Source organism: Coregonus lavaretus, assembly GCF_964263955.1.
Source record: "Coregonus lavaretus genome assembly, chromosome: 26".
Lineage (NCBI taxonomy): Eukaryota > Metazoa > Chordata > Actinopteri > Salmoniformes > Salmonidae > Coregonus > Coregonus lavaretus.
The window spans coordinates 30,609,427-30,637,400 of NC_140013.1; the positions used below are offsets into that span (position 1 = coordinate 30,609,427).

Here is a 27,974-nt window from a genome sequence, read left to right on the forward strand (position 1 = left end):
AGGACTCTCTGTAGCCTAATGCCTCTGTCTCATCCCTGGCTTTACACACATTTTCAAGCCCACGAGGGTGGCCCTTATATCACCTCTGCACAATGTTTGTATGCACATGCGTGTGTGCATCCATTAGTGGGTTTGCATCTACAGAGCAGTGTGGGTATACACTTGCATACATAGCACACTCTAAAAGTCCCTCCATAACCCAGTCAGCAGTGGTTGGTTGGGTTCATTTTAAAACTTCATAGTTAGTATTACAGTACACATACAGTGGACATTGCTAGTCCTAGACTCCAGTGAAATGCTACGCAGGTTGTTTTTTTTTTCTTCTTGTCCTCAGTAGTCCAGCGCGGGCCATGGGCGGGGGGCGTGGCCCAGACAGCAGCTATTCCCACACCAGGGGGGACGGGGGCATCTCAGAGGGCTGGGCCACAGTGGAACTGTCAGGGAGAGACGGGAGAGAGAGAGCGAGGGAGACGAGTGAAAGAAAGAACAATAGACACAGATAGATGACGGGACAGGGAGAGATGGAAAGATATGGTCATTCACTTGCACTGCCGCACCACCACTTTCTGTTTAGTTAGCAGCATGCATCTATTGCAGAGGACATGCAGAAAAAGCAATTAACTAATGCTTCACAATAACTTTCAGAATGTTGGCTGGCTGGCTGGCTGGCTGGCTGGCTGGCTGGAGGCAGGAGCGAAACTCACTAATCAGATGTTTTAGGCCGGGTAATAACAAACTGCAAGGAAAAATATACTTTTATTGGCTGCCAATGAGGAAAGCTGGCCAATGGAATGGACTGTTACTGTTCTCGTTGTGACACAGAAGAACACAGGTATCAAGGTGTGGCAGGTAGATTAGGTAAGGGAAGGTAAGCTGAGGAAAGGTAAGCTGACATGCTCACAGGACCAGGTCAAGTAGGGTCAATGTCATCTAACAAGCTATCAAGCTTCTAAGAAGTGGTTACCTTTCAAACTAGCTCAATTCCAAAAATCCAAACAATGAAGAATCCGGTGGTATCCCCCGGCAGAGGCCTCTAGTCTTACCTGATAAAGCTTTTGAAAGCGGCTGACTGGGGGTTGATGCAGAGCGGCACTCTGTTCCCCTTCTGCTGCTCCAGGATGAACTGGTGAATGATCTCTGTGGAAGACAGAGTCAGACTCAGGGAGACAAACCTAACACACTCTTTAGAGTTAAACCGAGTTTCACAGTAAGCTTTTTAACCGGTGTTGACTTATTGTGTTATACAGTACAGTATGTACTGCTTGTTTGAAATTAGGTAAAGATCTATTTCGAAGTGTGGATCTTCACTTAGAACAATCTGGTATGTATTTAGAAATCCCGTGGTAAAATGGTGGTTGCATTACAATGATCTACTGATTTATTATGCTTCATTGGGATTCATTAAAACAAGCTTTGTTGTGTAGCTACCACTTAGGACCAGGTAGATAGTTGAAATAAGTACCGAAGAGGAAAGGGAGAGAGAAGGAGGAGGGAGGAAGGCCAGGTTTATTTTGACCCTCCACCAGAGTAAGCCTGCTTTTAGAAGACATCCTCACTAATACCTGCTGACAGAACAGGCCACCACTGATCTGGGTCTCCCCGCAGAGAGAGAGAGGAGGGAGGGAGGGAGAGAGAGAGAACAAATGTCTAAACGAGAGGAAGTGCTTCTAGGGATGTGACTAAAGGCGTCAGCAAGCTTCAGTTTGATTGGCGCCTAGCCGAACTCGGCCAAGCGAACCGAACGAGTGTGCTCGCATACTCCCTTAAAAGACCTTCGCTTGAAAAACGAGAAGAAATAGGCAATAGTACTGTTTGTCTATTTTGAGACGCTGTAGCCAGTATACACTTCCACAAAATAGTCAGAATTAATCTAAGATAACTCAAGAAATCTTTCATTAATTTTGACGTTTTTGCAGAGGAGAGTTTAGTCGCGCAATTTTACATCTAACTAAGATGTTTGGTGCAGTATTTCTCAATGAAAAAACGTGCATCAAAACAAGTCGTCTCTCATTGTATGACAACAAAGACTTTATTGAAGAATCCCTACTGTTGACCAATCACCGACAAAGGGGTGTAGACTTCGGCTACACACTTCGGCTTGCCTCGAGAAAAAATTTTGTGTGTCCGAACAGCCGGGAAAAAAACATACCGAAGTCCAAAACGAAGAAAAACTTCACAAAATGTTGTCATAATATATGCACAAACTCTTCTGAACGCCTTAACACACAGAGGCATGATCTGCACATGGTCTCAGGGCTGATTGGATTCAATTAGGACCTCAGGCGTCTGTAAAGCTGCCTGTTTCACAATAATTGTGGTATGAGGTTAAGTTGGGATAAGACTTTCACCATGTAAGCAATGGATGAATGTCTATGTATCACCCATTGAACCCATTAGCGTTAGCAAAAGCAGGCTCTCTTTGCAAATCCAGTGGAAAAACATAACCCGGTAGCATGAAGGGGATAAAAATGGATGAGATAGATAGGCCTAAGACAGAGGATCAAATAAAAAAACTTGAAAGGGCTAATTCCCACAGCAAAAATCTGCCCTCTGCTGGTTGGTGGACAGACCCACCTTTGACCTGTCTAACAGAGGTCAGATTCTTCTCAAAGCCGTCGTCGAACTTGGGGGTGGTGACGGGCTCGAAGTCGCTGGTGTAGACGCGGCCAGAGGAGGTGGTGTAGCAGCACTTACACATGCAGGTGTGGTACCTCAGTCGGCCCTCGTCCAGGTAGGGGTGGGCCAGGGCATCCTTCGCTGAGATCCGCTTCGACTTGGGGAGGGCCAAACACACACTGATTTACACACACTGATGTACACAGACTACACACACTGATGGAATACATACAGGACTATGAAATCCCTCCAAATCAAATGGTCTGTTTGATAAAGCGTTTGCTGTCTCTCATTAACAGCAGTCTACTACACATTCTCTCTTTTGAGGACACCCCACATTAAAACTAGACCTTGGAATCAAATCAAATCAGCCTCAACTGAATAACCAACTGACTAGTCATCAATATCCCACTGACAGGAGCCAGCCTCTGAAACGAAGGGGGAGAAGCCCTCTAGTCTGGATAAAGACCACCGAAAAGAAAGGTCTACTTATTTCCACATTACAGATCTCAATGAGACAACCCTGTATTCAGTAGGCCTCGATAACTCAATGTTTGTGGCCCCCATCATTACCATGTGTCAGATTCCTACTAATCCGTTAGTGACAGAGCTTCAGAATCATTACAACGTTCATCTTATTTCCCCAGGCAGTCAGGAGATGACAATAAACACCACTGTGTGTGTTCTGTCAACGCTAGCTGCTAGTAGGGTTTCTGCACACGAACACACGTGCAGTCACACACACAGTCTCACACACACACAGTCTCACACACACACACACACACACACACACAGTCACACACACAGGCCCATGGATGTAGAACAAGCCTGCAATATTGTTTGGTTTTAATCATCTCCTAAGTGCATGAATAAGTAAAGGTGAGGGTCGGGGGAGAGAAGACGGCAAAGTTAATCAACCTCCCTTTGTTGCATAAGACAGTGAATAAGCGTCAACGTGTCAACCTAACTCATGAAAGGAGGATGTTGTTGCAGGGCAGTAGGGTCAAGGCAGTGCCCTTTAGGGGTTGGACTTAGAGACATATGCACTGGGGGAACAGTCTTACACCACGGCTGTCCATCACCCTGGATTGGCCACTGGCCAGAGGTGAAAGCCTGCCATTGAAGCCAACGTCATTCAATCCAAAGCTGGATTGTTGATTACAGTCAGTGACAATAGTGTCTAGGGTTACCACCACCTTCCCCATGTTCCCTTTGTTCAGAATCGACACCCTAGGATGTTGAATTCATATCCTGCCAATGTGTATTGTAGTTGAATGTACTGTACAGAAGTGATGCTAAAACTGTCTCTGTACCATAAGGTATACTCATACGTTTTAGGAAAATAAGATATGTTATTCAGACAGAAAGCCAAAAAGCTTCTTCAGTCTGTAAGTAGGAGCCAAAACTCTTGAGTAGAGTATTATTTTACATCTCTGCATATGGTGTCCAATCTGCAGGCCATTTAGCCATTGAACCATTACTTGTAATGAGGAGATTATTTTTGTTTATTTTCTTTGGTTAGGCAGAAATTGCATCCTATTACTGTGGAGTATAATGATCTGTTTCCCAACAGGCAGTCAGGCGCACACGCACACACACACACACACACACACACACACACACACACACACACACACACAACTCACCGGATCGAACACAAGCATCCTGCACAGGAGGTGGACAGCTTCGTGGGTGGCCTGGCTGGACAGGGTGTACAGGACAGGAAGGGATGGCTGCAGAGACAGGAAATGACATACAGTCTGTCAAATAGTCACACGCACAGTCAACTTAACCAAATAAAGCTTTTTCAATGCTGGCCTTGTTTTTATTACACCTTGAAAACACCTTGGATGATGATATCATGAACTGTACATTCAACATTACATTTTTGACATTCAGAAGAAGCATCTACCTGTGAAGGGAGTGTAGATGGTAGTACAGTTTTTGTACAGCACCCAAAAACATGATGTGATTTTATGTGACAACGGGAAAAATATTGCAATGTGGATTCAATTGAATTGAGTCCTAGATCTTATCTGTGGCATCAAAGCCAGCCACAGCCAATGATTTTACAAATCTCTCCTTCACTTCCATACGTCTTCCACGCTGCCGCCAAAGGGATCCTTCAAATGATAGCCGTGTGCTCATCTCTACAAGGAGGTGGGCCCAGAAGAACAATGAGCAAGTTATTTTTACACTCTAATTATCTTCCCTGCCCCCATCCATCCCTCACTCTGTCTCTCTCTCTCTCTATCAAACTCAACAAAGTTGATTGAAAAAGCACACCGTTAATCGTTTGTTTTCCCTGATTAGGTTTTGCCGGTGCGAGCAGATGCAAGCCCGACTGGTAATTCACGCTCATCAGGAGATTACTTTCTGTCACAACACACACCACTCCCTCCGCTGTGTTTCACCCAGCGCAATCACCAAGGAGAGGAGGACGAGAGCAGAGGAGAGGAGAGGGGGAGGAGAGCAGAGGAGAGGGGTAGGAGAGGGAGAGGAGAGGAGAGGGCGGGGAGAGGGGGAGGAGAGGGAGAGGAGAGCAGAGGAGAGGAGAGGGAGAGGAGAGGGGGAGGAGAGCAGAGGAGAGGGGTAGGAGAGGAGAGGGCGGGGAGAGGGGGAGGAGAGGAGAGGGAGAGGAGAGCAGAGGAGAGGAGAGGGAGAAGAGAGGGGGAGGAGAGGAGAAGGAGAGGATAGGAGAGGGGAGGAGAGGGAGAGGAGAGACGATGGGGAGGAGAGGAGAGGGGGAGGAGGAGAGGAGAGGAGATCAGAGGAGAGGAGAGGTGGCGGAGAGGAGAGGGGGAGGAGAGGAGAGCAGAGGAGAGGAGAGGGGTGGGAGAGAAGAACAGAGGAGAGGGGTAGGAGAGGAGAACAGAGGAGAGGGGTAGGAGAGGAGGGGAGAGGGGGAGGAGAGGGGGAGGAGAAGAGAGCAGAGGAGAGGGGAGGAGAGGGGAAGAAGAGGAGAGCAGAGGAGAGGAGAGGGGGAGTAGAGGAGAAGGAGAGGAGATCAGAGGGGGCGGAGAGGAGAGGGGAGGAGAGGAGAGCAGAGGAGAGGAGAGGGGGAGTAGAGGAGAAGGAGAGGAGATCAGAGGAGAGGAGAGGAGAGGGGGCGGAGAGGAGAGGGGGAAGAGAGGAGAGGCTTTTAGAGCTGCATTCTCAGGACAATGGACATGAAATGTTCACCTTTTTGTGTGGTATGGGTGTGTGTGTGCTTGCTCATGTGTGTGCAATGCGTGTGTGTCTGTGTTCCATTGGGCGGAGTTGATTGCAATGCGTGAGAACTACAGTGATAATTAAGTTCTCAGTTATCGGAAAGTATCATTTTCACAGCTAACTCTGTGCTTTGTGTGTGTTACATCAGTGTGTGTGTGTCACCATGGTGGCAATGTGTTGGGGCACGGTGCTGGGCAGAGAGAGAGAGAGCGAGACAGAGAGAGCGAGAGACAGAGAGAGAGAGAGACAGAGACAGAGAGAGAGAGTGTTGCGGTGCACAGTAGCATTAGTAGGCATTAGCCTGGGATTAGCAGGGGATGGAGTTCTAGACAGATGAAGGGGGCAGGAGAGAGAGGGAGGTGAGGCTAGACTGGACCCCTGTCCCTCTCCCTCTCCCTGTCCCGGCCCCATGATGCCGCCCGGGACCGTAGCCAAATTAAACAAATGATGACTCAGGAAGAGAGGCTGACTGGTGACGTAATGGCCAGGGCGCTGTTTCAGACTATCACTCAGAAACTCACACTGTGTCAAACAGTGTGAAGGATGAGACTGTCTGAGAGCAGCTGAAGGTTCTCTTTAAAGACAACATACAGATGCAGTAATAACAGCAGCTAATCTCCGTCTCTAGCCGGAGAAAGGCATCTCCTGTCAAACTAGGGCAAGTGGTCACCCAGCCCACTCCAAACTCCTCAGACTAAGCAAAAAGGGGTACATTGCCTGGTGTGTGTGCACTGTGCAGCCATCAGCAGTAGTTCTGGTGACTGGGTTGAGGGAGTATTTCAACATTGAATTTTGAGCTTTTCCCTGCATGGCAACTGACTGTACAGCTAGAGTGGTGGTGTGATGTCACAGTGCCTCAAGGCCTTGTTATTGTAAGCAGCCTGAGCCAGGTCAGGGCTTTCTCTCTCTCTCTCAGCCAGCCAGAGCCAGGTCAGGGCTTTCTCTCTCTCTCTCAGCCAGCCAGAGCCAGGTCAGGGCTTTCTCTCTCTCAGCTAGCCAGAGCCAGCTTCTCAAGGAGCACAGAGCCACAGGCTAGAGAGGTGTGTTTACAGGGCTTGGATCTCTCTCTCTCTCTATCTATCTATCCATCTCTCCATCTATCTATCTATCTATCTCTCTCTCTCTCTCTCTCTCTCTCTCTCTCTCTCTCTCTCTCTCTCTCTCTCTCTCTCTCTCTCTCTCTCTCTCTCTCTCTCTCTCTCTCTCTCTCTCTCTCTCTCTCTCTCTCTCTCTCTCTCTCTCTCTCTCTCTCTCTCTCTCTCTCTCTCTCTCTCTCTCTCTCTCTCTCTCTCCTCTCTCTCTCTCTCTCTCTCTCTCTCTCTCTATCTATCTATCTATCTATCTATCTATCTATCTATCTACAGGCTATCTATCTATCTATCAACAGGCTATCTATCTATATATCTCCTAACATGCTATCTATCTATCTCCTAACATGCTATCCATCCATCCATCCATCCATCCATCCATCCATCCATCCATCCATCCATCCATCCATCCATCCATCCATGCTATCCATCCATCCATCCATCTAGCTATCTCCTAACAGGCTATCTATCTATCTCCTAACATGCTATCTATCTTAATAATCATCACATTTTATTTGTCACATACACGTGTTTAGCAGATGTTATTGCGGGTGTAGCGAAATGCTTGTGCTTCTAGCTCCGACAGTGCAGTAATATCTAACAATTTCACAACATATACCCAAATACACACAAATCTAGTAAGGAATGGAATTTATAATTTTATAAGAATATATACATTCATGAACAAGCAATGACAGAGCGGCATGGACTAAGATACAGTAGAATATTATAGAATAGAATACAGCATATACAGTTGAAGTTGGAAGTTTACATAAACTTAGGTTGGAGTCATTAAAACTCGTTTTTCAACCACTCCACAAATGTTTTGTTAACAAACTATACTTTGTGCATGACACAAGTAATTTTTCCAACAATTGTTTACAGACAGATTATTTCACTTATAATTCACTGTATCACAATTCCAGTGGGTCAGAAGTTTACATACACTAAGTTGACTGTGCCTTTAAACAGCTTGGAAAATTCCAGAAAATGGTGTCATGGGTTTAGAAGCTTCTGATAGGCTAATTGACATAATTTGAGTCAATTGGAGGTGTACCTGTGGATTTATTCCAAGGCCTACCTTCAAACTCAGTGCCTCTTTGCTTGACATCATTGGAAAATCAAAAGAAATCAGCCAAGACCTCAGAATTTTTTCTGGGTTCATCCTTGGGAGCAATTTCCAAAGGCCTGAAGGTACAGTGTTCATCTGTACAAACAATAATACACAAGTATAAACACCATGGGACCACGCAGCCATCATACCGCTCAGGAAGGAGACGTGTTCTGTCTCCTAGAGATGAATGTACTTTGGCAAATCAATCCCAGAACAACAGCAAAGGACCTTGTGAAGATGCTGGAGGAAACAGGTACAACAGTATCTATATCCACAGTAAAACGAGTCCTATATCGACATAACCTGAACAGCCGCTCAGCAAGGAAGATGCCACTGCTCCAAAACCGCCATAAAAAAGCCAGACTACGGTTTGCAACTGCACATGGGGACAAAGATCATACTTTTTGTAGAAATGTCCTCTGGTCTGATGAAACAAAAATAGAACTGTATGGCCATATTGACCATCGTTATGTTTGGAGGAAAAAGGGGGTTGCTTGCAAGCCGAAGAACACCATCCCAACTGTGAAGCACGGGGGTGGCAGCATCATGCTGTGGGGGTGCTTTGCTGCAGGAGGGACTGGTGCACTTCACAAAATAGATGGCATCATGAGGAAGGAAAATTATGTGGATATATTGAAGCAACATCTCAAGACATCAGTCAGGAAGTTAAAGCTTGGTCGCAAATGGGTCTTCCAAATGGACAATGACCCCAAGCATACTTCCAAAGTTGTGGCAAAATGGCTTAAGGACAACAAAGTCAAGGTATTGGAGTGGCCATCACAAAGCCCTGACCTCAATCCTATAGAAGATTTGTGGGCAGAACTGAAAAGGCGTGTGCGAGCAAGGAGGCCTACAAACCTGACTCAGTTACACCAGCTCTGTCAGGAGGAATGGGCCAAAATTCACCCAACTTATTGTGGGAAGCTTGTGGAAGGCTACCCGAAACGTTTGACCCAAGTTAAACAATTTAAAGGCAATGCTACAAAATACTAATTTAGTGTATGTAAACTTCTGACCCACTGGGAATGTGATGAAATAAATAAAAGCTGAAAGAAATCATTCTCTCTACTATTATTCTGGCATTTCACATTCTTAAAATAAAGTGGTGATCCTAACCGACTAAGACAGGGAATTTGTACTCTGATTAAATGTCAGGAATTGTGAAAAACTGAGTTTAAATGTATTTGGCTAAGGTGTATGTAAACGTCCGACTTCAACTGTACATATGAGATGAGTAGTGCAAGATATGTAAACATTATTAAAGTGACTAGTGTTCCTTTTCTTAAAGTGGCCAGTGATTTCAATAGGCAGCAGCAGCCTCTAATGTGCTAGTGATGGCTATTTAACAGTCTGATGGCCTTGAGATAGAAGCTGTTTTTCATTTTCTTGGTCTCAGCTTTGATGCACCTGTACTGACCTCGCCTTCTGGATGATAGTGGGGTGAACAGGCAGTGGCTCGGTGGTTGATGTCCTTGATGATCTTTTTGGCCTTCCTTTGACATCTGGTGATGTAGGTGTCTTGGAGGGCGGGTAGTTTGCCCCCGGTAATGCGTTCGGCAGACCGCACCACCCTCTGGAGAGCCCTGCGGTTGCGGGCGGTGCAGTTGCCGTACCAGGCGGTGATACAGCCTGACAGGATGCTCTCAATTGTGCATCTGCAAAAGTTTGTGAGGGTTTTAGGTGCCAAGCCAAATTTCTTCAGCCTCCTGAGGTTGAAGAGGCTCTGTTGCGCCTTCTTCGCCACACTGTCTGCGTGGGTGTTCCATTTCAGTTTGTCAGTGATGTGTATGCCAAGGAACTTGAAGCTTTCCACCTTCTCCACTGCGGTCCCGTCGATGTGGATAGGGGGGTGCACCCTCTGCTGTTTCCTGAAGTCCACAATCATCTCCTTTGTTTTGTTGACGTTGAGTGAGAGGTTATTTTCCTGGCACCACACTCCCAGAGCCCTCACCTCCTCCCTGTAGGCGGTCTCGTCATTGTTGGTAATCAAGCCTACTACTGTTGTGTCGTCTGCAAACTTGATGATTGAGTTGGAGGCGAGCTTGGCCACGCAGTCATGGGTGAACAGGGAGTAAAGGAGGGGGCTGAGCACGCACCCTTGTGAGGCCCCTGTGTTGAGGATCAGCGAAGTGGAGATGTTGTTTCCTACCTTCACCACCTGGGGGCGGCCCGTCAGGAAGTCCAGGACCCAGTTGCACAGGGTGGGATTCAGACCCAGGGCCTCAAGCTTAATGATAAGCTTGGAGGGTACTATGGTGTTGAATACTGAGCTATAGTCAATGAACAGCATTCTTACATAGGTATTCCTCGTCCAGATGGGATAGGGCAGTGTGCACTGTGATGGCGATTGCATCGTCTGTGGATCTATTGGGGCGGTAAGCAAATTGAAGTGGGTCTAGGGTGACAGGTAAGGTAGAGGTGATATGATCCTTGACTAGTCTCTCAAAGCACTTCATGATGACAGAGGTGAGTGCTATGGGGCGATAGTCATTTAGTTCAGTTACCTTTGCTTTCTTTGGTACAGGAACAATGGTGGCCATCTTGAAGCATGTGGAAACAGTAGACTGGGAAAGGGAGAGATTGAATATGTCCGTGTAGCTCAGTTGGTAGAGTATGGCGCTTGCAACGCCAGGGTTGTGGGTTCGATTCCCACGGGGGGCCAGTATGAAAATGTATGCACTCACTAACTGTAAGTCGCACTGGATAAGAGCGTCTGCTAAATGACTAAAATGTAAAAAATTTAAATGTAAACACACCAGCCAGCTGGTCTGCGCATGCTTTTGTAGTCCGTGATTGTCTGTAGACCCTGTTACATACGTCTCGTGTCTGAGCCGTTGAATTGCGACTCCACTTTGTCTCTATATTATATTTATTCCTGTCTGCGCGATGAACTGAGAACCCATCTGGCTGGACCGATTTCAACAGAATATCCCCAGAGAGCCATGTTTCCGTGAAACAAAGTATGTTACAGGCCTTGATGTCTCTCTGGAAAGAAATCCTTGCCCGGAGCTCATCGACCTTGTTAACCAGAGACTGAATATTAGCGAGTAGTATACTTGGAAGCGGTGGGTGGTGTGCGCACCTACTAAGTCGAACCAGCAGGCCGCTCCGAGTGCCTCTCCTCCGCCGGCGATGTTTTGGGTCAGCCGCTGGAATCAGCTCAATTGCCCAGGGGAGAGCAAACAAAGGATCTGCTTCGAGTCGTATTACTGGTCGTAGTTACCGCCGCTCTGATATCCAATAGTTTTTCCCGGGTTTATGTAATGATACAAAACACTTTCTGAGCTAATAATGTAAAAGATAATACATAAAAAAAACAAAATACTGCAAAGTTTCCTAAGAGCAAGGCCACTATCTTCGTCGGCGCCACCAACATGCTATCTATCCATCCATCCATCCATCCATCTCCTAACAGGCTATCTATCTCCTAAAATGATATCTATCTCCTAAAATGCTATCTAAAACTCAGCAAAAAAAGAAACGTTACTTTTTCAGGACCCTGTCTTTCAAAGATAATTCGTAAAATTCCAAATAACTTCACAGATCTTCATTGTAAAGGGTTTAAACACTGTTTCCCATGCTTGTTCAATTAACCATAAACAATTAATGAACACGCACCTGTGGAACGGTCGTTAAGACACTAACAGCTTACAGACGGTAGGCAATTAAGGTCAAAGTTATGAAAACTTAGGACACTAAAGAGGCCTTTCTACTGATGCTGAAAAACACCAAAAGAAAGATGCCCAGGGTCCCTGCTCATCTGCGTAAACGTGCCTTAGGCATGCTGCAAGGAGGCATGAGGACCGCAGATGTGGCCAGGGCAATAAATTGCAATGTCCGTACTGTGAGACGCCTAAGACAGCGCTACAGGGAGACAGGACGGACAGCTGATCGTCCTCGCAGTGGCAGACCATGTGTAACAACACCTGCACAGGATCGGTACATCCGAACATCACACCTGCGGGACAGGTACAGAATGGCAACAACAACTGCCCGAGTTACACCAGGAACGCACAATCCCTCCATCAGTGCTCAGACTGTCCGCAATAGGCTGAGAGAGGCTGGACTGAGGGCTTGTAGGCCTGTTGTAAGGCAGGTCCTCACCAGACATCACCGGCAACAACGTCACCTATGGGCACAAACCCACCGTCGCTGGACCAGACAGGACTGGCAAAAAGTGCTCTTCACTGACGAGTCGCGGTTTTGTCTCACCAGGGGTGATGATCGGATTCGCGTTTATCGTCGAAGGAATGAGAGTTACACCGAGGCCTGTACTCTGGAGCGGGATCGATTTGGAGGTGGAGGGTCCGTCATGGTCTGGGGCGGTGTGTGACAGCATCATCGGACTGAGCTTGTTGTCATTGCAGGCAATCTCAACGCTGTGTGTTACAGGGAAGACATCCTCCTCCCTCATGTGGTACCCTTCCTGCAGGCTCATCCTGACATTACCCTCCAGCATGACAATGCCACCAGCCATACTGCTCATTCTGTGCGTGATTTCCTCCAAGACAGGAATGTCAGTGTTCTGCCATGGCCAGTGAAGAGCCCGGATCTCAATCCCATTGAGCACGTCTGGGACCTGTTGGATCGGAGGGTGAGGGCTAGGGCCATTCCCCCCACAAATGTCCGGGAACTTGCAGGTACCTTGGTGGAAGAGTGAGGTAACATCTCACAGCAAGAACTGGCAAATCTGGTGCAGTCCATGACGAGGAGATGCACTGCACAGATACTGACTGTTACTTTTGATTTTGACCCCCCCTTTGTTCAGGAACACAGTAGTCAATTTCTGTTAGTCACATGTCTGTGGAACTTGTTCAGTTTATGCCTCAGTTGTTGAATCTTGTTATGTTCATACGAATATTTACACATGTTAAGTTTGCTGAAAATAAATGCAGTTGACAGTGAGAGGACGTTTCTTTTTTTGCTGAGTTTATCTCCAAACATGCTATCTATCTATCTCCTAACAGGCAGGCAGGCAGGCTGGCTGGCTGGCTGCCTACCTACAGTGAGGGAAAAAAGTATTTGATCCCCTGCTGATTTTGTACGTTTGCCCACTGACAAAGAAATGATCTGTCTATAATTTTAATGGTAGGTTTATCTGAACAGTGAGAGACAGAATAACAACAAAAAAATCCAGAAAAACGCATGTCAAAAATGTTATAAATTGATTTGCATTTTAATGAGGGAATTAAGTATTAGACCCCCCCTCTCAATCAGAAAGATTTCTGGCTCCCAGGTGTCTTTTATACAGGTAACGAGCTGAGATTAGGAGCACACTCTTAAAGGGAGTGCTCCTAATCTCAGCTTGTTACCTGTATAAAAGACACCTGTCCACAGAAGCAATCAATCAATCAGATTCCAAACTCTCCACCATGGCCAAGACCAAAGAGCTCTCCAAGGATGTCAGGGACAAGATTGTAGACCCACACAAGGCTGGAATGGGCTACAAGACCATCGCCAAGCAGCTTGGTGAGAAGGTGACAACAGTTATAACAAACACAAAATACAAAATAACTGTCCATGCAAGATCTCACCACGTGGAGTTGCAATGATCATGAGAACGGTGAGGAATCAGCCCAGAACTACACGGGAGGATCTTGTCAATGATCTCAAGGCAGCTGGGACCATAGTCACCAAGAAAACAATTGGTAACACACTACGCCGTCAAGGACTGAAATCCTGCAGCGCCCGCAAGGTCCCCCTGCTCAAGAAAGCACATATACAGGCCCGTCTGAAGTTTGCCAATGAACATCTGAATGATTCAGGGGAGAACTGGGTGAAAGTGTTGTGGTCAGATGAGACCAAAATCGAGCTCTTTGGTATCAACTCAACTCGCCGTGTTTGGAGGAGGAGGAATGCTGCCTATGACCCCAAGAACACCATCCCCACCGTCAAATATGTAGGTGGAAACATTATGCTTTGGGGGTGTTTTTCTGCTAAGGGGACAGGACAACTTCACCGCATCAAAGGGATGATGGACGGGGCCATGTACCGTCAAATCTTGGGTGAGAACCTCCTTCCCTCAGCCAGGGCATTGAAAATGGGTCGTGGATGGGTATTCTAGCATGACAATGACCCAAAACTCACGGCCAAGGCAACAAAGGAGTGGCTCAAGAAGAAGCACATTAAGGTCCTGGAGTGGCCTAGCCAGTCTCCAGACCTTAATCCCATAGAAAATCTGTGGAGGGAGCTGAAGGTTCGAGTTGCCAAACATCAGCCTCGAAACCTTAATGACTTGGAGAAGATCTGCAAAGAGTAGTGGGACAAAATCCCTCCTGAGATGTCTGCAAACCTGGTGGCCAACTACAAGAAACGCCTGACCTCTGTGATTGCCAACAAGGGTTTTGCCACCAAGTACTAAGTCATGTTTTGCAGAGGGGTCAAATACTTATTTCCCTCATTAAAATGCAAATCAATTGATAACATTTTTGACATGCGTTTTTCAGGATTTTTTTGTTGTTATTCTGTCTCTCACTGTTCAAATAAATCTACCATTAAAATTATAGACTGATCATGTCTTTGTCAGTGGGCAAACGTACATAATCAGTGGGAAATACTTTTTTCCCTCACTGTATCTATCTATCTATCTATCTATCTATCTATCTATCTATCTATCTATCTATCTATCTATCTATCTATCTATCTATCTCCTTACTGGGTATCGATCTCCTTACTGGGTATCTATCTCCTTACTGGGTATCTATCTCCTTACTGAGTATCTATCTATCTCCCACACTTTGTGAAGAGTTGATCTCTCCAAGAAAGACGATTGATTATGTCACAGTGAACAAAGCAAGTGGTTCATTACATCTTTGAAAATATAATTTGGAATATCCCTGTCATAAACACTTTACAACTTGTTAGTGAAACCCTAACATTATTATTTCTACTGTACTACACAGTAATGTAAGGGCATGAATTATGCCTGATCAAACAACTTGCATTGTTACAAAACAACTTGTTACTGAACCAAACTCAAGGGTTTAATCATTCGATATGTCCCCATTAGTCTGCACAGAGCAGAGTTTTGCATGTTTCAGTTCGACTAAGGAACCCACAGCCAGACAGACACAAAGCCACAGGGGGGGGGGGGCTTTGTGTCTGTCTGGCTGTGGGTTCCTTAGTCGAACTGAAACATGCAAAACTCTGCTCTGTGCAGACTAATGGGGACATATCGAATGATTAAACCCTTGAGTTTGGTTCAGTAACAAGTTGTTTTGTAACAATGCAAGTTGTTTGATCAAGCATAATTCATATCGAAAGATGTCCCCATCTGACTTACGAGAAGAGGTTACAGGTTGGTTTAGCGCTGCTCTCTTTTCTAGCTATAGAACTGGGGACTTTACTCAGCGCGACACAGAGATGAACTTCCTGTGTGGTGTAACCCATGTGACCCCTATCCCCCCCTCTGCATTCCATCCCCTCCTCAACCCCCTCAACACACAAACAACACATTACATTTTAGTCATTTAGCCGACGTTCTTATCCAGAGCGACTTACAGGAGCAATTAGGGTTAAGTGCCTTGCTCAAGGGCACATCGACAGATTTTTCACCTAGTCGGCTCGGGGATTAGAACCAGCAACCTTTCGGTTACTGGCACAATGCTCTTAACCACTAAGCTACCTGCCGCCTCTACACACACTATGCCCAAAGACAGTACAGTATGAAGACAGGCTAAAACTGTTTCTCCAATAGAAATCCCTGATCACACTTGTAGGCGGTGTCATGGCAATGTTGGCTAACTAAGCCCATGTGTAGAAACACGTCATCGTGTCTAACGGTCGTCTAGTGCCGAACTGCGCATGGGCACGCTGTCAAATCAAAGGCACTCCTTCGATATAAAGTTGTTTTGATGAAAATGAAAACGTGTCAGTTTGTCACTTTCACGAGGTTGGAGTAATAACATGTTCAACTATGTAAGACATTGGCTCCAATCTAGGTTGTGCCTTCAGATTTAGAGAAAATGAATAACTCAGGAAAAAAATGTCACTTCTCTCATTGACTTCTCAAACCCCAAACGCTGGCCTAGTCTGTTTGGTCGGTTTCGCAAGCGTTCCCGGAAGTCTCGCGATATTGCCCCACTGGATCTAGAAACTGTGCTATGGCCTTCTTTACACTGTGACACATTTTTCTCACTAAATGAGCGTGGTGATCTTTCAACAAACATTACTCACTGTGTTGATACATACAGATACTTGATATTCAAACTGACATTAGACACAAAAGGTACAGTCTACTGAGCTGTAAAGACAACACACAGTGTTGCCTAAACTTTTCACAACACTTGATGCTTCATTTTGCATATGTCTAAATGACTGAAGCATGTAGATGGTAACAAACTTTTTAAGGCCAAATACCAGAATACATGTGACTAGGGCTGTTATGGTGACCATATTACCGCCACACCGGCGGTCACGAGTCATGACTTCAGTCAAATTCCATGTAACTGTTTTGTCACGGCAGCTAGTCTTCTCCAAGCTCTGATGATGCTGATGGTCATTAGTAGCCTACCAAACTTGCTAACTGCCTGGTACTCAGCACTCTATTGTCCCTCTAATCATTCTAATCACATCTGCAAATGTGTTCGAAAATCAAATCAAACACTTCATGAGAGCCCATGAGCTCATGTTGCGCAACATTTCTATAGGCTATGCAATTACGTATAAAAACAGAGTTTTGATGACCTCTATTTAAAAAGAGGATCCCATCGGCTTTCTATAGGCTAGGCCTACTATATTTATTTCTCAACTTTCCTAATATTAAGCACATTGCTTCTCTTTACAACAGGAGTATAGCCTACCTGGCTGGCATGAAAATTAACTACGGGAAAAGTGTCTTCCATTCGCTATTTAAGTGCATAGATTACATGTATTTTTGTCCCCTGCCCCTGTTCCGAGACAGGTGCATGATAATGGTCCATTCTAAATCAAATCAAATTTCACACATATATTATTTAGTATATGTAAAGACAAGATTAAATCAAGAATAGTCTGATGGGTGACAATAGTATCACTTGTGAATGATGTATTATCACTTGTGAACGATGCCCAGCGTGTACAGTAAGGCAAGAAACAGCGCATGCCTTTTTTTTTGCGACATTTCAAATCATAGTCGCACACCTCATGTAGCCAAGCCCATAGGCCTATATGTTTTGATAAGGTTTGTATCACAACTAAAGTGGCCAAATAACTTCTTAAAATTAAGCCCATTCATCCGCTTTCCAACCGGTGTAGAGCCTAACTGGCATACATACAGTAGGCGGCGCGTGAGGTTCAAGTTTAGGGAATATCATTTTCACCATAAAAATGCACCTTTATAATAAAGCATCACATGCATAATCGCATTTGCGGTCACTTTTGAGAATCGTGTTTTCTCGCTAACTGATTGCATTTTGTGAAGAAATAGCCTAATAGTTTATCAACATTTTAAGCTAAATGTTCTGATCTGTTGCATCAGCCTCATTGGTTTTAAAAGGTGTTATGATGCGAGTGGTGGGATTAATTTGGGATCTATCGCATCCCACAATTGCCCCAGAGTATGTTTGTGTCACGATCGTTGAGGAACGGGTCGGATCAAGGTGCAGTGTGAAAAGCGTACATGTTTATTACTTCAATAAACATACAACAAAACAAGAAACAACGTAACATGAAGTCCAAAGGGCTATACACATACAAGCCTAACAGGAACAAGATCCCACAATACACAGTAGGCAATGGGCTACCTAAGTATGATCCCCAATCAGAGACAATGAGCGACAGCTGCGTCTGATTGGGAATCATACCCGGCCAGACATAGAATAACTAGAACCTAAACATAGAATATATAACATAGATTTCCACACCCTGACTCAACAAACAACAGTTCTATAGGTCAGGGCGTGTCAGTACCCCCCCAAAGGTGCGGACTCCGGCCGCACAAACCTGACATGACAGGGGAGGGTTCAGGTGGGCTTCCCGCTTCGGTGGCGGCTCCGGCTCCGGGCGTGACGTCTTCTCCCTTGCTGCGGTCAACGCGGAGCTTCCCCTCTCAGTCCTCCCACGATGCACCGATCCCTGTCTGGACCCTGGTGTGGGAGACCCCGAACCTGGAGAGGGGCTGATGTCTGGACCCGGAGTAGAGCCGCTGACCGGAGCTGAACTGGATCCCGGTGGAGCGGACTACTCTGGCTCCGGAATGGAGCCGCTGACCGGAGCTGGACTAGGCACCGGTGGAGCGGACTACTCTGGCTCCAGAATGGAGCAGCTGACCGGAGCTGGACTAGGCACCGGTGGAGCGGACTGCTCTGGCTCCGGAGTGGAGCAACCGACTGGAGCTGGATCAGGCACCGGTGGAGCGGATTGCTCTGGCTCCAGAGTGGAGCCCCTGACCGGAGCTGGACTTGACACCGGTGGAGCGGACTGCTCTGACTCCGGATTAGAGCCGCTGACCAGAGCTGGACTGGGCACAGGTGGAGCGGACTGCTCTGGCTCCGGAGTGGAGCAGCTGACCGGTGCTGGACCAGGCACCGGTGGAACGGGCCGGGCCGGACTGGGGACACGCACCACTGCCCTGGTGCGGGGAGCAGGTACGGGGTGTACTGGGCTGGCGACACGCACCACTGGTTTGGTGTGAGGAGCAGGTATGGGCCGTACGGACTGGGAACACGCACCACTGGCCTGGTGCGGGGAGCAGGTACGGGGTGCACCGGGCTGGCGACACGCACCACCGGTGTGCAGTGGTCGGGGCTCTTCTCTCTCGATCCCCGACCACCCCTTTAGCCCCCCCAATTTTTTTTATTGGGGCTGCCTCTCGGGCTTCCTCCTCGGCCGGTGCCGTCGGTGTCGCCGTTGCTTCTCTCCTACCCGGGCTTCCTCTGTCCGTTCCCAAGGACGGTGATCCATCCCAGCCTGGATCTCCTCCCATGTCCAAGATCCCTTACCATCCAGGATCTCCTCCCATGTCCAGGATGTCTGCTCCTGGTCACGCTGCTTGGTCCTCGTTTGGTGGGATCTTCTGTCACGATCGTTGAGGAACGGGTCGGATCAAGGTGCAGCGTGAAAAGCGTACATGTTTATTACCTCAATAAACATACAACAAAACAATAAACAACCTAACATGAAGTCCAAAGGGCTATACACATACCAGCCTAACAGGAACAAGATCCCACAATACACAGTAGGCAATGGGCTACCTAAGTATGATCCCCAACCAGAGACAATGAGCGACAGCTGTCTCTGATTGGGAATCATACCCGGCCAGACATAGAATAACTAGAACCTAAACATAGAATATATAACATAGATTTCCACACCCTGACTCAACAAACAAGAGTTCTATAGGTCAGGGCGTGACAGTTTGGAAGTTATTTCTCGCACAGAAGGAGAAGTTGACCAATAGAATAGGTCAACTTTTGTACTATGGGGGATAGTAGATTGACATAGGCTAGTGCTTTTGCTGTTCGTTAGGCCTACTCATTTTGTTGGCTGACGAAAAGTAAATGTGGACAGTTCTTCTAACGTCTTCAATATGCGCCTCGGAATTCGATAAGGACAGGCGCCATTGGGTCCCCGATGTGTCTGTCTTCACTTGTAGCTGAGATGCCTGTGAGAAGGACCCGAACTGAGATATCTGAGAGAGCCATGTGAGTGAGAGGTGCTTCGGAGCATGACGATTGGCAGCCGGGAGAAGGGAATTATAATTCTTATATTCAGCCCAAGGGCACAACGGCCACACAAGGGGGATGCCACTGGGAAATTCAAGGCCTAGTGAGAATATTATCAAGTGCTTAAATTGTGAATGACAGACTGATGAAGTGTGTGCAGCCTGTACAAGAAACAGAGCAGAGCTCATGCCTTTCATGCAACTTTTTTCAAACCATCATTAGAGTCACATCATGCAGCCTTAGAATGTATAAAAAATGTTAACATATAGCCTAACGTTTGTATCACAACTAAAGTTGCATAAATAACTCTAAATTAAGCATATAGGAGGACCTGTTTCTTTGTTAACCGCTGAACACAGAATAGCCGCATGTGCGCACTCCCTTGGAAATCATTTGGAGAAAATATTCTTTCTATTTTATTCAGCTTTGTTCAATTGTATTCTCCATACTATAAAATAATATAAAATAACACCACGGAATTCTAAGCAAATATTTTCTGCTAAATGTACTAGTGTATCCCACAGCCATATGGCATAGCCAGATCAGGACCTAACATAATGTCAGAGTATGCTATTCTGTTCTGAAATAGAATACATTTTCTTCATATCATGTTTCTTTAGACCTGTCTACAATAATGGATTTATTGTGATGTTGTAGGCTATATTAAATGGATTTAAATGTAGATGTTCCAAAGGTCTGCATCAGTGGCTTGTAGGCTATGCGTGGAAGCCAGAAGATGCTAAATGTGTTTATGTTAATTAACGGTAAAGTACCATAACACCGGCAGTTATTTGCTTGACAATCACCGGCTGTCAATGTTTCATGAATGCCACAGCCCTACATGTGACATTCTTCTAAGCTATAAATATCTGTTTCTGTCTCGACATGCACTTTGGGCTGCAAAACATTGTATGAAATGTGCTTTACAAATAATGTATTTATGTAATTATTAGTATTATTATTTAAATAAAAGGGAACATCAGGTCTGACCTAGCCCTGCCCAGGGAGGGAGGCCCTACACCAGGGCCAGCCGGGGCGAGCTGCCTGCCTCTTCCATCACCTCCCTCCAACATGGTCCATCTCTCTCCACCCCCATCCCCCAGCCCAGAGCAAGACAAACAAGTTGTACATCACTCTGCTAGACAATAACAAAGCCTTCCCAGGACACAGCCTCAGAGCCAGGTACAACAGGGTATTGTGAAAGGAAGAGTTGCACCTGGGGTATTTATGGTGGTGTGGACAAGTGGATGTTTTTACTCATGCAAAATTGCTGCTAACGCTAGCTAGCTAGCCTCTTGGAGCTAAGAGGAGGTGAGACTGGTGAAGGATGGGCTGATAAACATGCAGGTAATTACTAGAACAAACTGGCAGAGACGAGGGTTCCAAAACAACCAGCGTGTCAACGCCACGTCAGACTGTTCTGTCCAAAGATTTGGAGGAAGGGGAAGGCGGGTTTATTTGGATTGTGTGTGTGTGTGCTGAGGCTAAGGGGTGTGTGCTTCAGAGTGAAGCGTGCGAGTAGCAGCCTCTGGTAACTTCTCTACCGAGACAGACAGCTCAGGTGACAGCAGATTGGCAGTGAGGCTTCCTGTTTCAGCAGAAAAGGCTGCACTTAGCTTCGCCGTGGTTCGAGGGTAGAGCAAAGTGGTTGGGGTGTGTGTGCGTGCGTGTGAGAGAGCGAAAGAGAGGGAGTGGTGCATACACAGTGCGTGTGGAGAGAGGGGATGCTTAGCAGCTTTCAAGCCCTTATCTGATTTCTAAACTCATTTGGCTCGGGGTATTGACCTGCCTAAGCCTCCATAGCAGGATAGGTGGGGGCTAGTTTCCTAATGCTGGCTACAGTTGAGACCAATGGCTTTCATTTCACTAGCCATCCTCACATAGATTTATTTAGAAAGCACAGCGAGAACCAGCACCCTGGTGTGTTCTATTTTCCCCTCAAAACATGGATATTTTATTAGACTATACGAGAACAATCATTAGTAAAGAATCTAAGGGCCGCATTCACTCAAGTTCACTAAACATCTCATATGGCTGGACTCAGTTATTGCAGTCTTTTCCTGGATGAGTCAGGGTGCATCACAGGACTCTAAAGTGGTGTCCTCTTCCCGTCTCCTCTCTCCCTCATCTACAGCTTGCTCTGAAAACAGAGTAGGGGTGAAGTGATATGGTGGATGACTACCTGGAATTTGCTCTTGCCTGTCCTGTTCTCTCACACCAGTACAGACGAAAGAGAGCAGTTGATGACAGGAAGCTCCATTAGAGTAGTGAGAAGGAGAGGAGAGGAGTGGAAGCTCCATTAGAGTAGTGAGAAGGAAAGGAGAGGAGAGGAAGCTCCATTACAGTAGTGAGAAGGAGAGGAGAGGGAGCTCCATTAGAGTAGTGAGAAGGAGAGGACAGGAGAGGGAGCTCCATTACAGTAGTGAGAAGGAGAGGACAGGAGAGGAAGCTCCATTAGAGTAGTGAGAAGGAGAGGACAGGAGAGGAAGCTCCATTAGAGTAGTGAGAAGGAGAGGACAGGAGAGGAAGCTCCATTAGAGTAGTGAGAAGGAGAGGACAGGAGAGGAAGCTCCATTAGAGTAGTGAGAAGGAGAGGACAGGAGAGGAAGCTCCATTAGAGTAGTGAGAAGGAGAGGACAGGAGAGGAAGCTCCATTAGAGTAGTGAGAAGGAGAGGAGAGGGAGCTCCATTACAGTAGTGAGAAGCAGCGAGGACACGAGAGGAGAGGGAGCTCCATTAGAGTAGTGAGAAGGAAAGGAGAGGGGGAAGCTCCATTAGAGTAGTGAGAAGGAGAGGAGACGAGAGGAGAGGAAGCTACATTAGGTTAGTGAGAAGGAGAGGAGGGGAGAGGAGAGGAAGCTACATTAGGTTAGTGAGAAGCAGCCCGAGTGTACTCCTCTGTGGACGTTCTCTCCGTCAGTGAGAATAAGCAGCTGTAACGAGGTCCCTGATGCAGCTCGGAAAACCTTCTCCCCTCTTCCAAGCGGCACTCGGTCTGCCTGCCCTCCTCCTCCCTCTGTCACGGTTCAGACAGACGACCAGAGGACCACAATTGCGTCACACCAGAAAGTTTATTAAACTTAAGGGGAAAAGGGAAGTAGGGAGTGAATGAAGGCTCCAGGGGTAACAGGGATCCCGTCCAATGCGCTGGGTCTGTGCCCCCCCCAGTGGCAGCGATGCGTCCTATGAAGCCGGTGGTGGGTGGTCCAGAAGTCCTGGGGGGGGGAGACACAGACACAACAGGGCGGAATGAAACCAGGCAGCAGTACAGTTCAAGGGAAATCCAAAATACGTAGTAGCAAGGCAGAAGGCTGGTCAGAGTTACCGGGATTGAAGAGTAGTCAGGAGTCGTAATGGCAGAAGCAGGTCTGGATCTCCTGAGGCAGAAGAGTATCCAAAAAACAGGCAGGACCGGGGTCACAAAACCAGGGTGAGCCAGAAGCGCGAGCAAACAGGTTCCGGGTGTGAGCTTTGCAGACGATCTGACACCGGAGAGCTGAAAGACAGGGCCTTAAATACTGGGAGAGGTAGTGGGTAATGCAGCGCAGCTGGCAGAGTAATTAGAGCAGAGCAGAGCAGGGACAGGTGGAGCTAGTTAGGCTGAGTAGAGAGAGTGGTGAGCAGAGTGGAAGAAAATTAAGGTGGTAACCCGGTGGAGTGAGAGGCCCATGACAGAACCCCCCCCCCAAGGGACGGCCCCAGAAGTCCCAAGAGCAACACCACGCCGGGCGGGAGGAGGGGAGCCGGAGGAGGGCTAGAACTCCTCCGAACGGTCCGAGTGAACGTCCTCATCCTCGGAGGAAGCCGGAGGGCCGTGGTCGGGAGATGGGACAGGTCCCGAGACAGGATCAGGCACAGGACAGGAAGCCGAGCGGGCCGGACGGTTAGGGACCCCTCTGGGGCGGCCCCTACGGATTGCAGGTTGATCAGGATGCCGTTGGTGGAAAGCGGTGATGAGAGTCCTATCCACAATCCGACTAGCTGGCACCCAGGTCCTCTCCTCAGGTCCATAGCCCTCCCAGTCAATGAGGTACTGGAGACCCCTACCCCTCCGTCTGGACCGAAGCAGGCGGCGGACGGTGTAAACCAGACCACCATCGACGAGCCGTGGAGGAGGAGGACCAGGCGCTGCAGGGACCAGCGGACTCTCATGGATGGGCTTAATCTTAGACACATGGAAAGTGGGGTGCACCCTCAGGGAATTAGGCAGTTGGAGCCGGACAGCAGTTGGGCTAATCACTCTTATGATAGGGAATGGGCCAATGAACCGAGGTGCCAGCTTCTGCGACTCCACCCTGAGTGGCAGGTTCTTCGATGACAACCACACCCTTTGACCAACATGGTAGGTGGGAGCAGGAATTCTCCGACGGTTGGCCCCGGTAGTGTAGCTGGCAACGGATCTGAGGAGTGTGGCTCGGGCTTGTGACCAGGTGCGGCGACATCGACGGGCAAAAGCAAGTGCAGATGGGCAAGTAACCTCCTCTTCCTGGCTGGCAAATAGAGGAGGCTGGTATCCATAAACACATTGGAAAGGGGACATACCGATGGCAGAGCAGGTCAGAGAATTGTGTGCGTACTCCACCCATGTCAATTGCTGCGACCAGGAGTGGGGGTTGCGTGAAGTCATGCATCGCAGTGCCTTCTCGAGCTCCTGATTTGCCCGCTCTGACTGCCCATTGGATTGGGGATGGAATCCGGAAGTCAGACTGACTGTGGCTCCCAGCAGGTGACAGAACTCCTTCCAAAAAGCGGAGGAGAATTGTGGACCACGGTCAGAAACTACATCCTTTGGCAGTCCGTGGATCCGGAAGACGTGTTCCAGGACCACCTGGGCGGTCTCCTTGGCGGTTGGGAGCTTGGGGAGGGGAATGAAGTGTGCCATCTTGCTGAAACGGTCAACGATGGTGAGAATGACGGTCATGCCACTTGAAGGGGGCAGCCCCGTGACAAAGTCAAGGGCGATGTGAGACCAGGGACGTCTGGGCACAGGCAGGGGCTGCAGCAATCCGGCTGGGGGCTGGCAGGACGACTTGTGTTGGTTGCAGATGGGGCAGGCTTGGACGAATTCCCGTACATCCTTCCTCAGAGAGGGCCACCAGAACCTCTGGGCGAGCAGGTTGTAAGTGCGGGTGGAGCCAGGGTGACAAGCTAGGCGGGAGTCATGTCCCCACTGAACGACCTGGGACCTCAGGTCTTCGGGGACAAAAAGGCGGTCAGCTGGGCAAGTGCTGGGACCTGGCTGGTTACGGAGAGCCTCCAGCACCTGTTCCTCAACAGCCCAGGTCAGAGCTGCAACGATGCAGGGACTTGGCAGAATCGACACAGGGTCCTTGGAGGGGGTGTCATCCTTCTGGAATTGACGGGAGAGGGCGTCTGGCTTGGTGTTGCGTGATCCAGGCCGGTATGACAGAGTGAAATTAAACCTGGTGAAGAACAGGGCCCAGCGGGACTGCCTGGAGTTCAACCGTTTGGCCGTGCGGATGTACTCCAAGTTCTTATGATCGGTCCAAACGAGAAATGGAATGGTGGACCCCTCCAGCCAGTGACGCCACTCCTCCAAGGCAAGCTTCACAGCCAGCAGCTCACGGTTCCCTATGTCGTAATTGCACTCAGAGGGGGACAACCGACGTGAGAAAAAGGCACAGGGATGGAGCTTCCTATCCTCCGCAGCCCACTGAGAAATCACAGCACCAACTCCCACATCCGAGGCGTCCACCTCCACAATGAATTGCCGGTCCACATCAGGCATCTGGAGGATGGGAGCGGAGGTGAACCTCACCTTGAGGGTACTGAAGGCTTTGTCGGCTGCCGGGGTCCAGGTGAAGGGTTGCTTGGTGCTGGTTAGAGCAGTGAGAGGGGCAGCAACGGTACTGTAGTTCCGGATAAACTTCCTATAGAAGTTAGCAAACCCCAGAAACTGTTGCAGCTTCTTTCTGTTCTCCGGAACTGGCCATGAAGTGACTGCTGATACTTTGGCAGGATCCATTTGGATACTTCCCTCTGCCACTATGTACCCCAGGAAGGCCACTGTCTTGACGTGAAACTCACATTTCTCTGCCTTGGCGTAGAGGGAATTCTCCAGAAGACGATGAAGGACTTGCTGGACATGGCGGGTGTGTTCAGACAGGTTTCTGGAGTAGATTAAGATGTCATCCAGGTAAACGAAGACAAACTTGTTTAACATGTCCCGCAGTACATCATTCACTAGAGCCTGGAACACAGCAGGAGCATTGGTGAGGCCAAAAGGCATAACCAGATACTCGTAGTGGCCTGTTGGTGTATTGAATGCGGTTTTCCATTCATCTCCCTCCCGGATCCGCACTAGGTGGTAAGCGTTTCTGAGATCCAACTTGGTAAAAACAGTGGCTCCCTGGAGCAACTCAAAAGCAGAGGTGAGCAGAGGCAGAGGGTAACGGTTTTTCACTGTGATGTCGTTGAGTCCCCTGTAGTCGATGCAGGGGCGAAGAGATCCGTCCTTCTTCCCCACAAAGAAGAAGCCAGCACCAGCAGGAGATGAAGATGAACGGATTAATCCTGCGGACAGAGAGCCATTGATGTAGTCCTCCATGGACTTTCTTTCAGGAGCAGACAACGAATAAAGACGACCCTTTGGAGGAGCAGTTCCAGGGAGGAGGTCGATGGCACAGTCGTACGGTCGGTGAGGGGGCAGAGATGTGGCTCTTGCTTTGTTAAACACCTCTCTGAGACCATGGTAGCATTCTGGGACATTGGAGAGGTCAGGAGCGGAGTTAGTAGGTACGGGCCGAGGGGGTAGTGCGGCAGCAAGCAGGCAGGTTCGGTGGCAGTCCTCTCCCCACTCCCTGATCACCCCGGTCACCCAGTCGAGCTGAGGGTTGTGCCGGCGGAGCCATGGGTAACCCAGGATGAGGGGTTGGCCTGGAGAGGGGAGCAGGTGAAACTGGATAGTTTCTTGATGGTTTCCGGACAGACCCATCGAGACCGGGGCCGTGACATGAGTGACCGATCCGAGTAAGTGTCCGTCCAGTGCCCGGGCAGGAATAGGAGGTGTCAAACGGAGGTTCTCCAGTCCCAGTTGGCGTGCCAGCTTGATGTCCATTATGTTGGCTTCGGCGCCAGAATCCACCAGAGCAGCCAGGGTGTGAGTTGAGTCAGAGAGGCGGAGGTGAACTTGCAGCAGGGGTTTGCGGTTGGAGGACTGGATGGTCATTGAACTCAACCGGACTCCCCCTATGCCCGGTGAGCTTCGGCCCTTTAAAGGGCAGGTTACCACACGATGTCCATCACCTCCACAATAGAGGCAGAGGTTTGAGGTGAAGCGGCGCTGGCGCTCTGCAGGAGTGAGGGAGGCTCGCCCAATCTCCATAGGCTCAGACTGATCAAGCTGACCTGGGTGAGTGGCAGTAGATGACAGGAGCCCAGTCGGATCTCTCCGAATGCCGGTAGTAGGTGGACCTTGGCGCCCCCTCTCACGACGACGGGTCTGTATCCTTCTGTCGATCCTGACAGTCAGTGCGATGGCTTCATCAAGAGTGGAAGGCAGTTCATGGGAGACCAACTCGTCCTTGATATAGTCAGCCAAACTATGGAAGAACGCGTCCACCAACGATGGTGTGTTCCAAGAACTTCGTCTAGCCAGGGTTCGGAAGTCGATGGAATGGTCTGCGACTGTACGTCTGCCTTGTCGAATACTGAACAGTTCACGAGACGCCTCTGCAGTGGGTGAATCCAGGTCAAACACCTTCAGCATCTCCTCAGCAAACAGGTCGAAGGTTGCACATGCGGGGGTTTGACGTTCGAACTCTGCTGTTCCCCAGAGTCGAGCTCGGCCCGTCAGGTGAGTGATGGCATACCCAACTTTAGCCCCCTCCGTGGCGAAGGTCCTTGGCTGCAAGGAGAACTGAAGTCGGCAGCTAGTCAGGAATGGCCGGACCTGGGTTGAATCGCCGTTGAACCGCTCGGGGTTTCCAATCTTGGGTTCCGGAGCAGCGGCTGCAATGACCGGGGCAGGTAACTCGGGGGCTGGGCTGGTGGGCAGACTGGCTGGGGTAAGGTTGGTGAGGAGTTGAATGATCATGGCGAGTTGTTGTTGCTGCTGCTGGAACTGCTGCTCATGCTCATCGGTTTCCATGTCGGGGAAAGTGTGCGCTGAGTCCATAATGGTCAGATCGTACTGTCACGGTTCAGACAGACGACCAGAGGACCACAATTGCGTCACACCAGAAAGTTTATTAAACTTAAGGGGAAAAGGGAAGTAGGGAGTGAATGAAGGCTCCAGGGGTAACAGGGATCCCGTCCAATGCGCTGGGTCTGTGCCCCCCC

At 48.4% G+C, this 27,974-nt stretch overlaps 1 protein-coding gene across 1 annotated transcript in view; it reads right to left on the reverse strand.

The window, feature by feature from the left end:
- Nucleotides 1-296: 296 nt before the first annotated feature.
- The window catches only part of LOC311101647 (serine/threonine-protein kinase NLK2-like), a 93,920-nt gene continuing 66,242 nt past the window's right edge, over nucleotides 297-27,974 (reverse strand). Inside the window, exons 8-11 of the mRNA XM_084142786.1 lie at nucleotides 4,263-4,349; nucleotides 2,575-2,773; nucleotides 1,044-1,137; nucleotides 297-434 (exon numbers count right to left, since the gene is read on the reverse strand). Of these exons, the coding sequence (XP_083998912.1) occupies nucleotides 380-434; nucleotides 1,044-1,137; nucleotides 2,575-2,773; nucleotides 4,263-4,349 (435 nt within the window). The 3' untranslated portion in view covers nucleotides 297-379. The remainder of the gene's footprint in view (nucleotides 435-1,043; nucleotides 1,138-2,574; nucleotides 2,774-4,262; nucleotides 4,350-27,974) is intronic.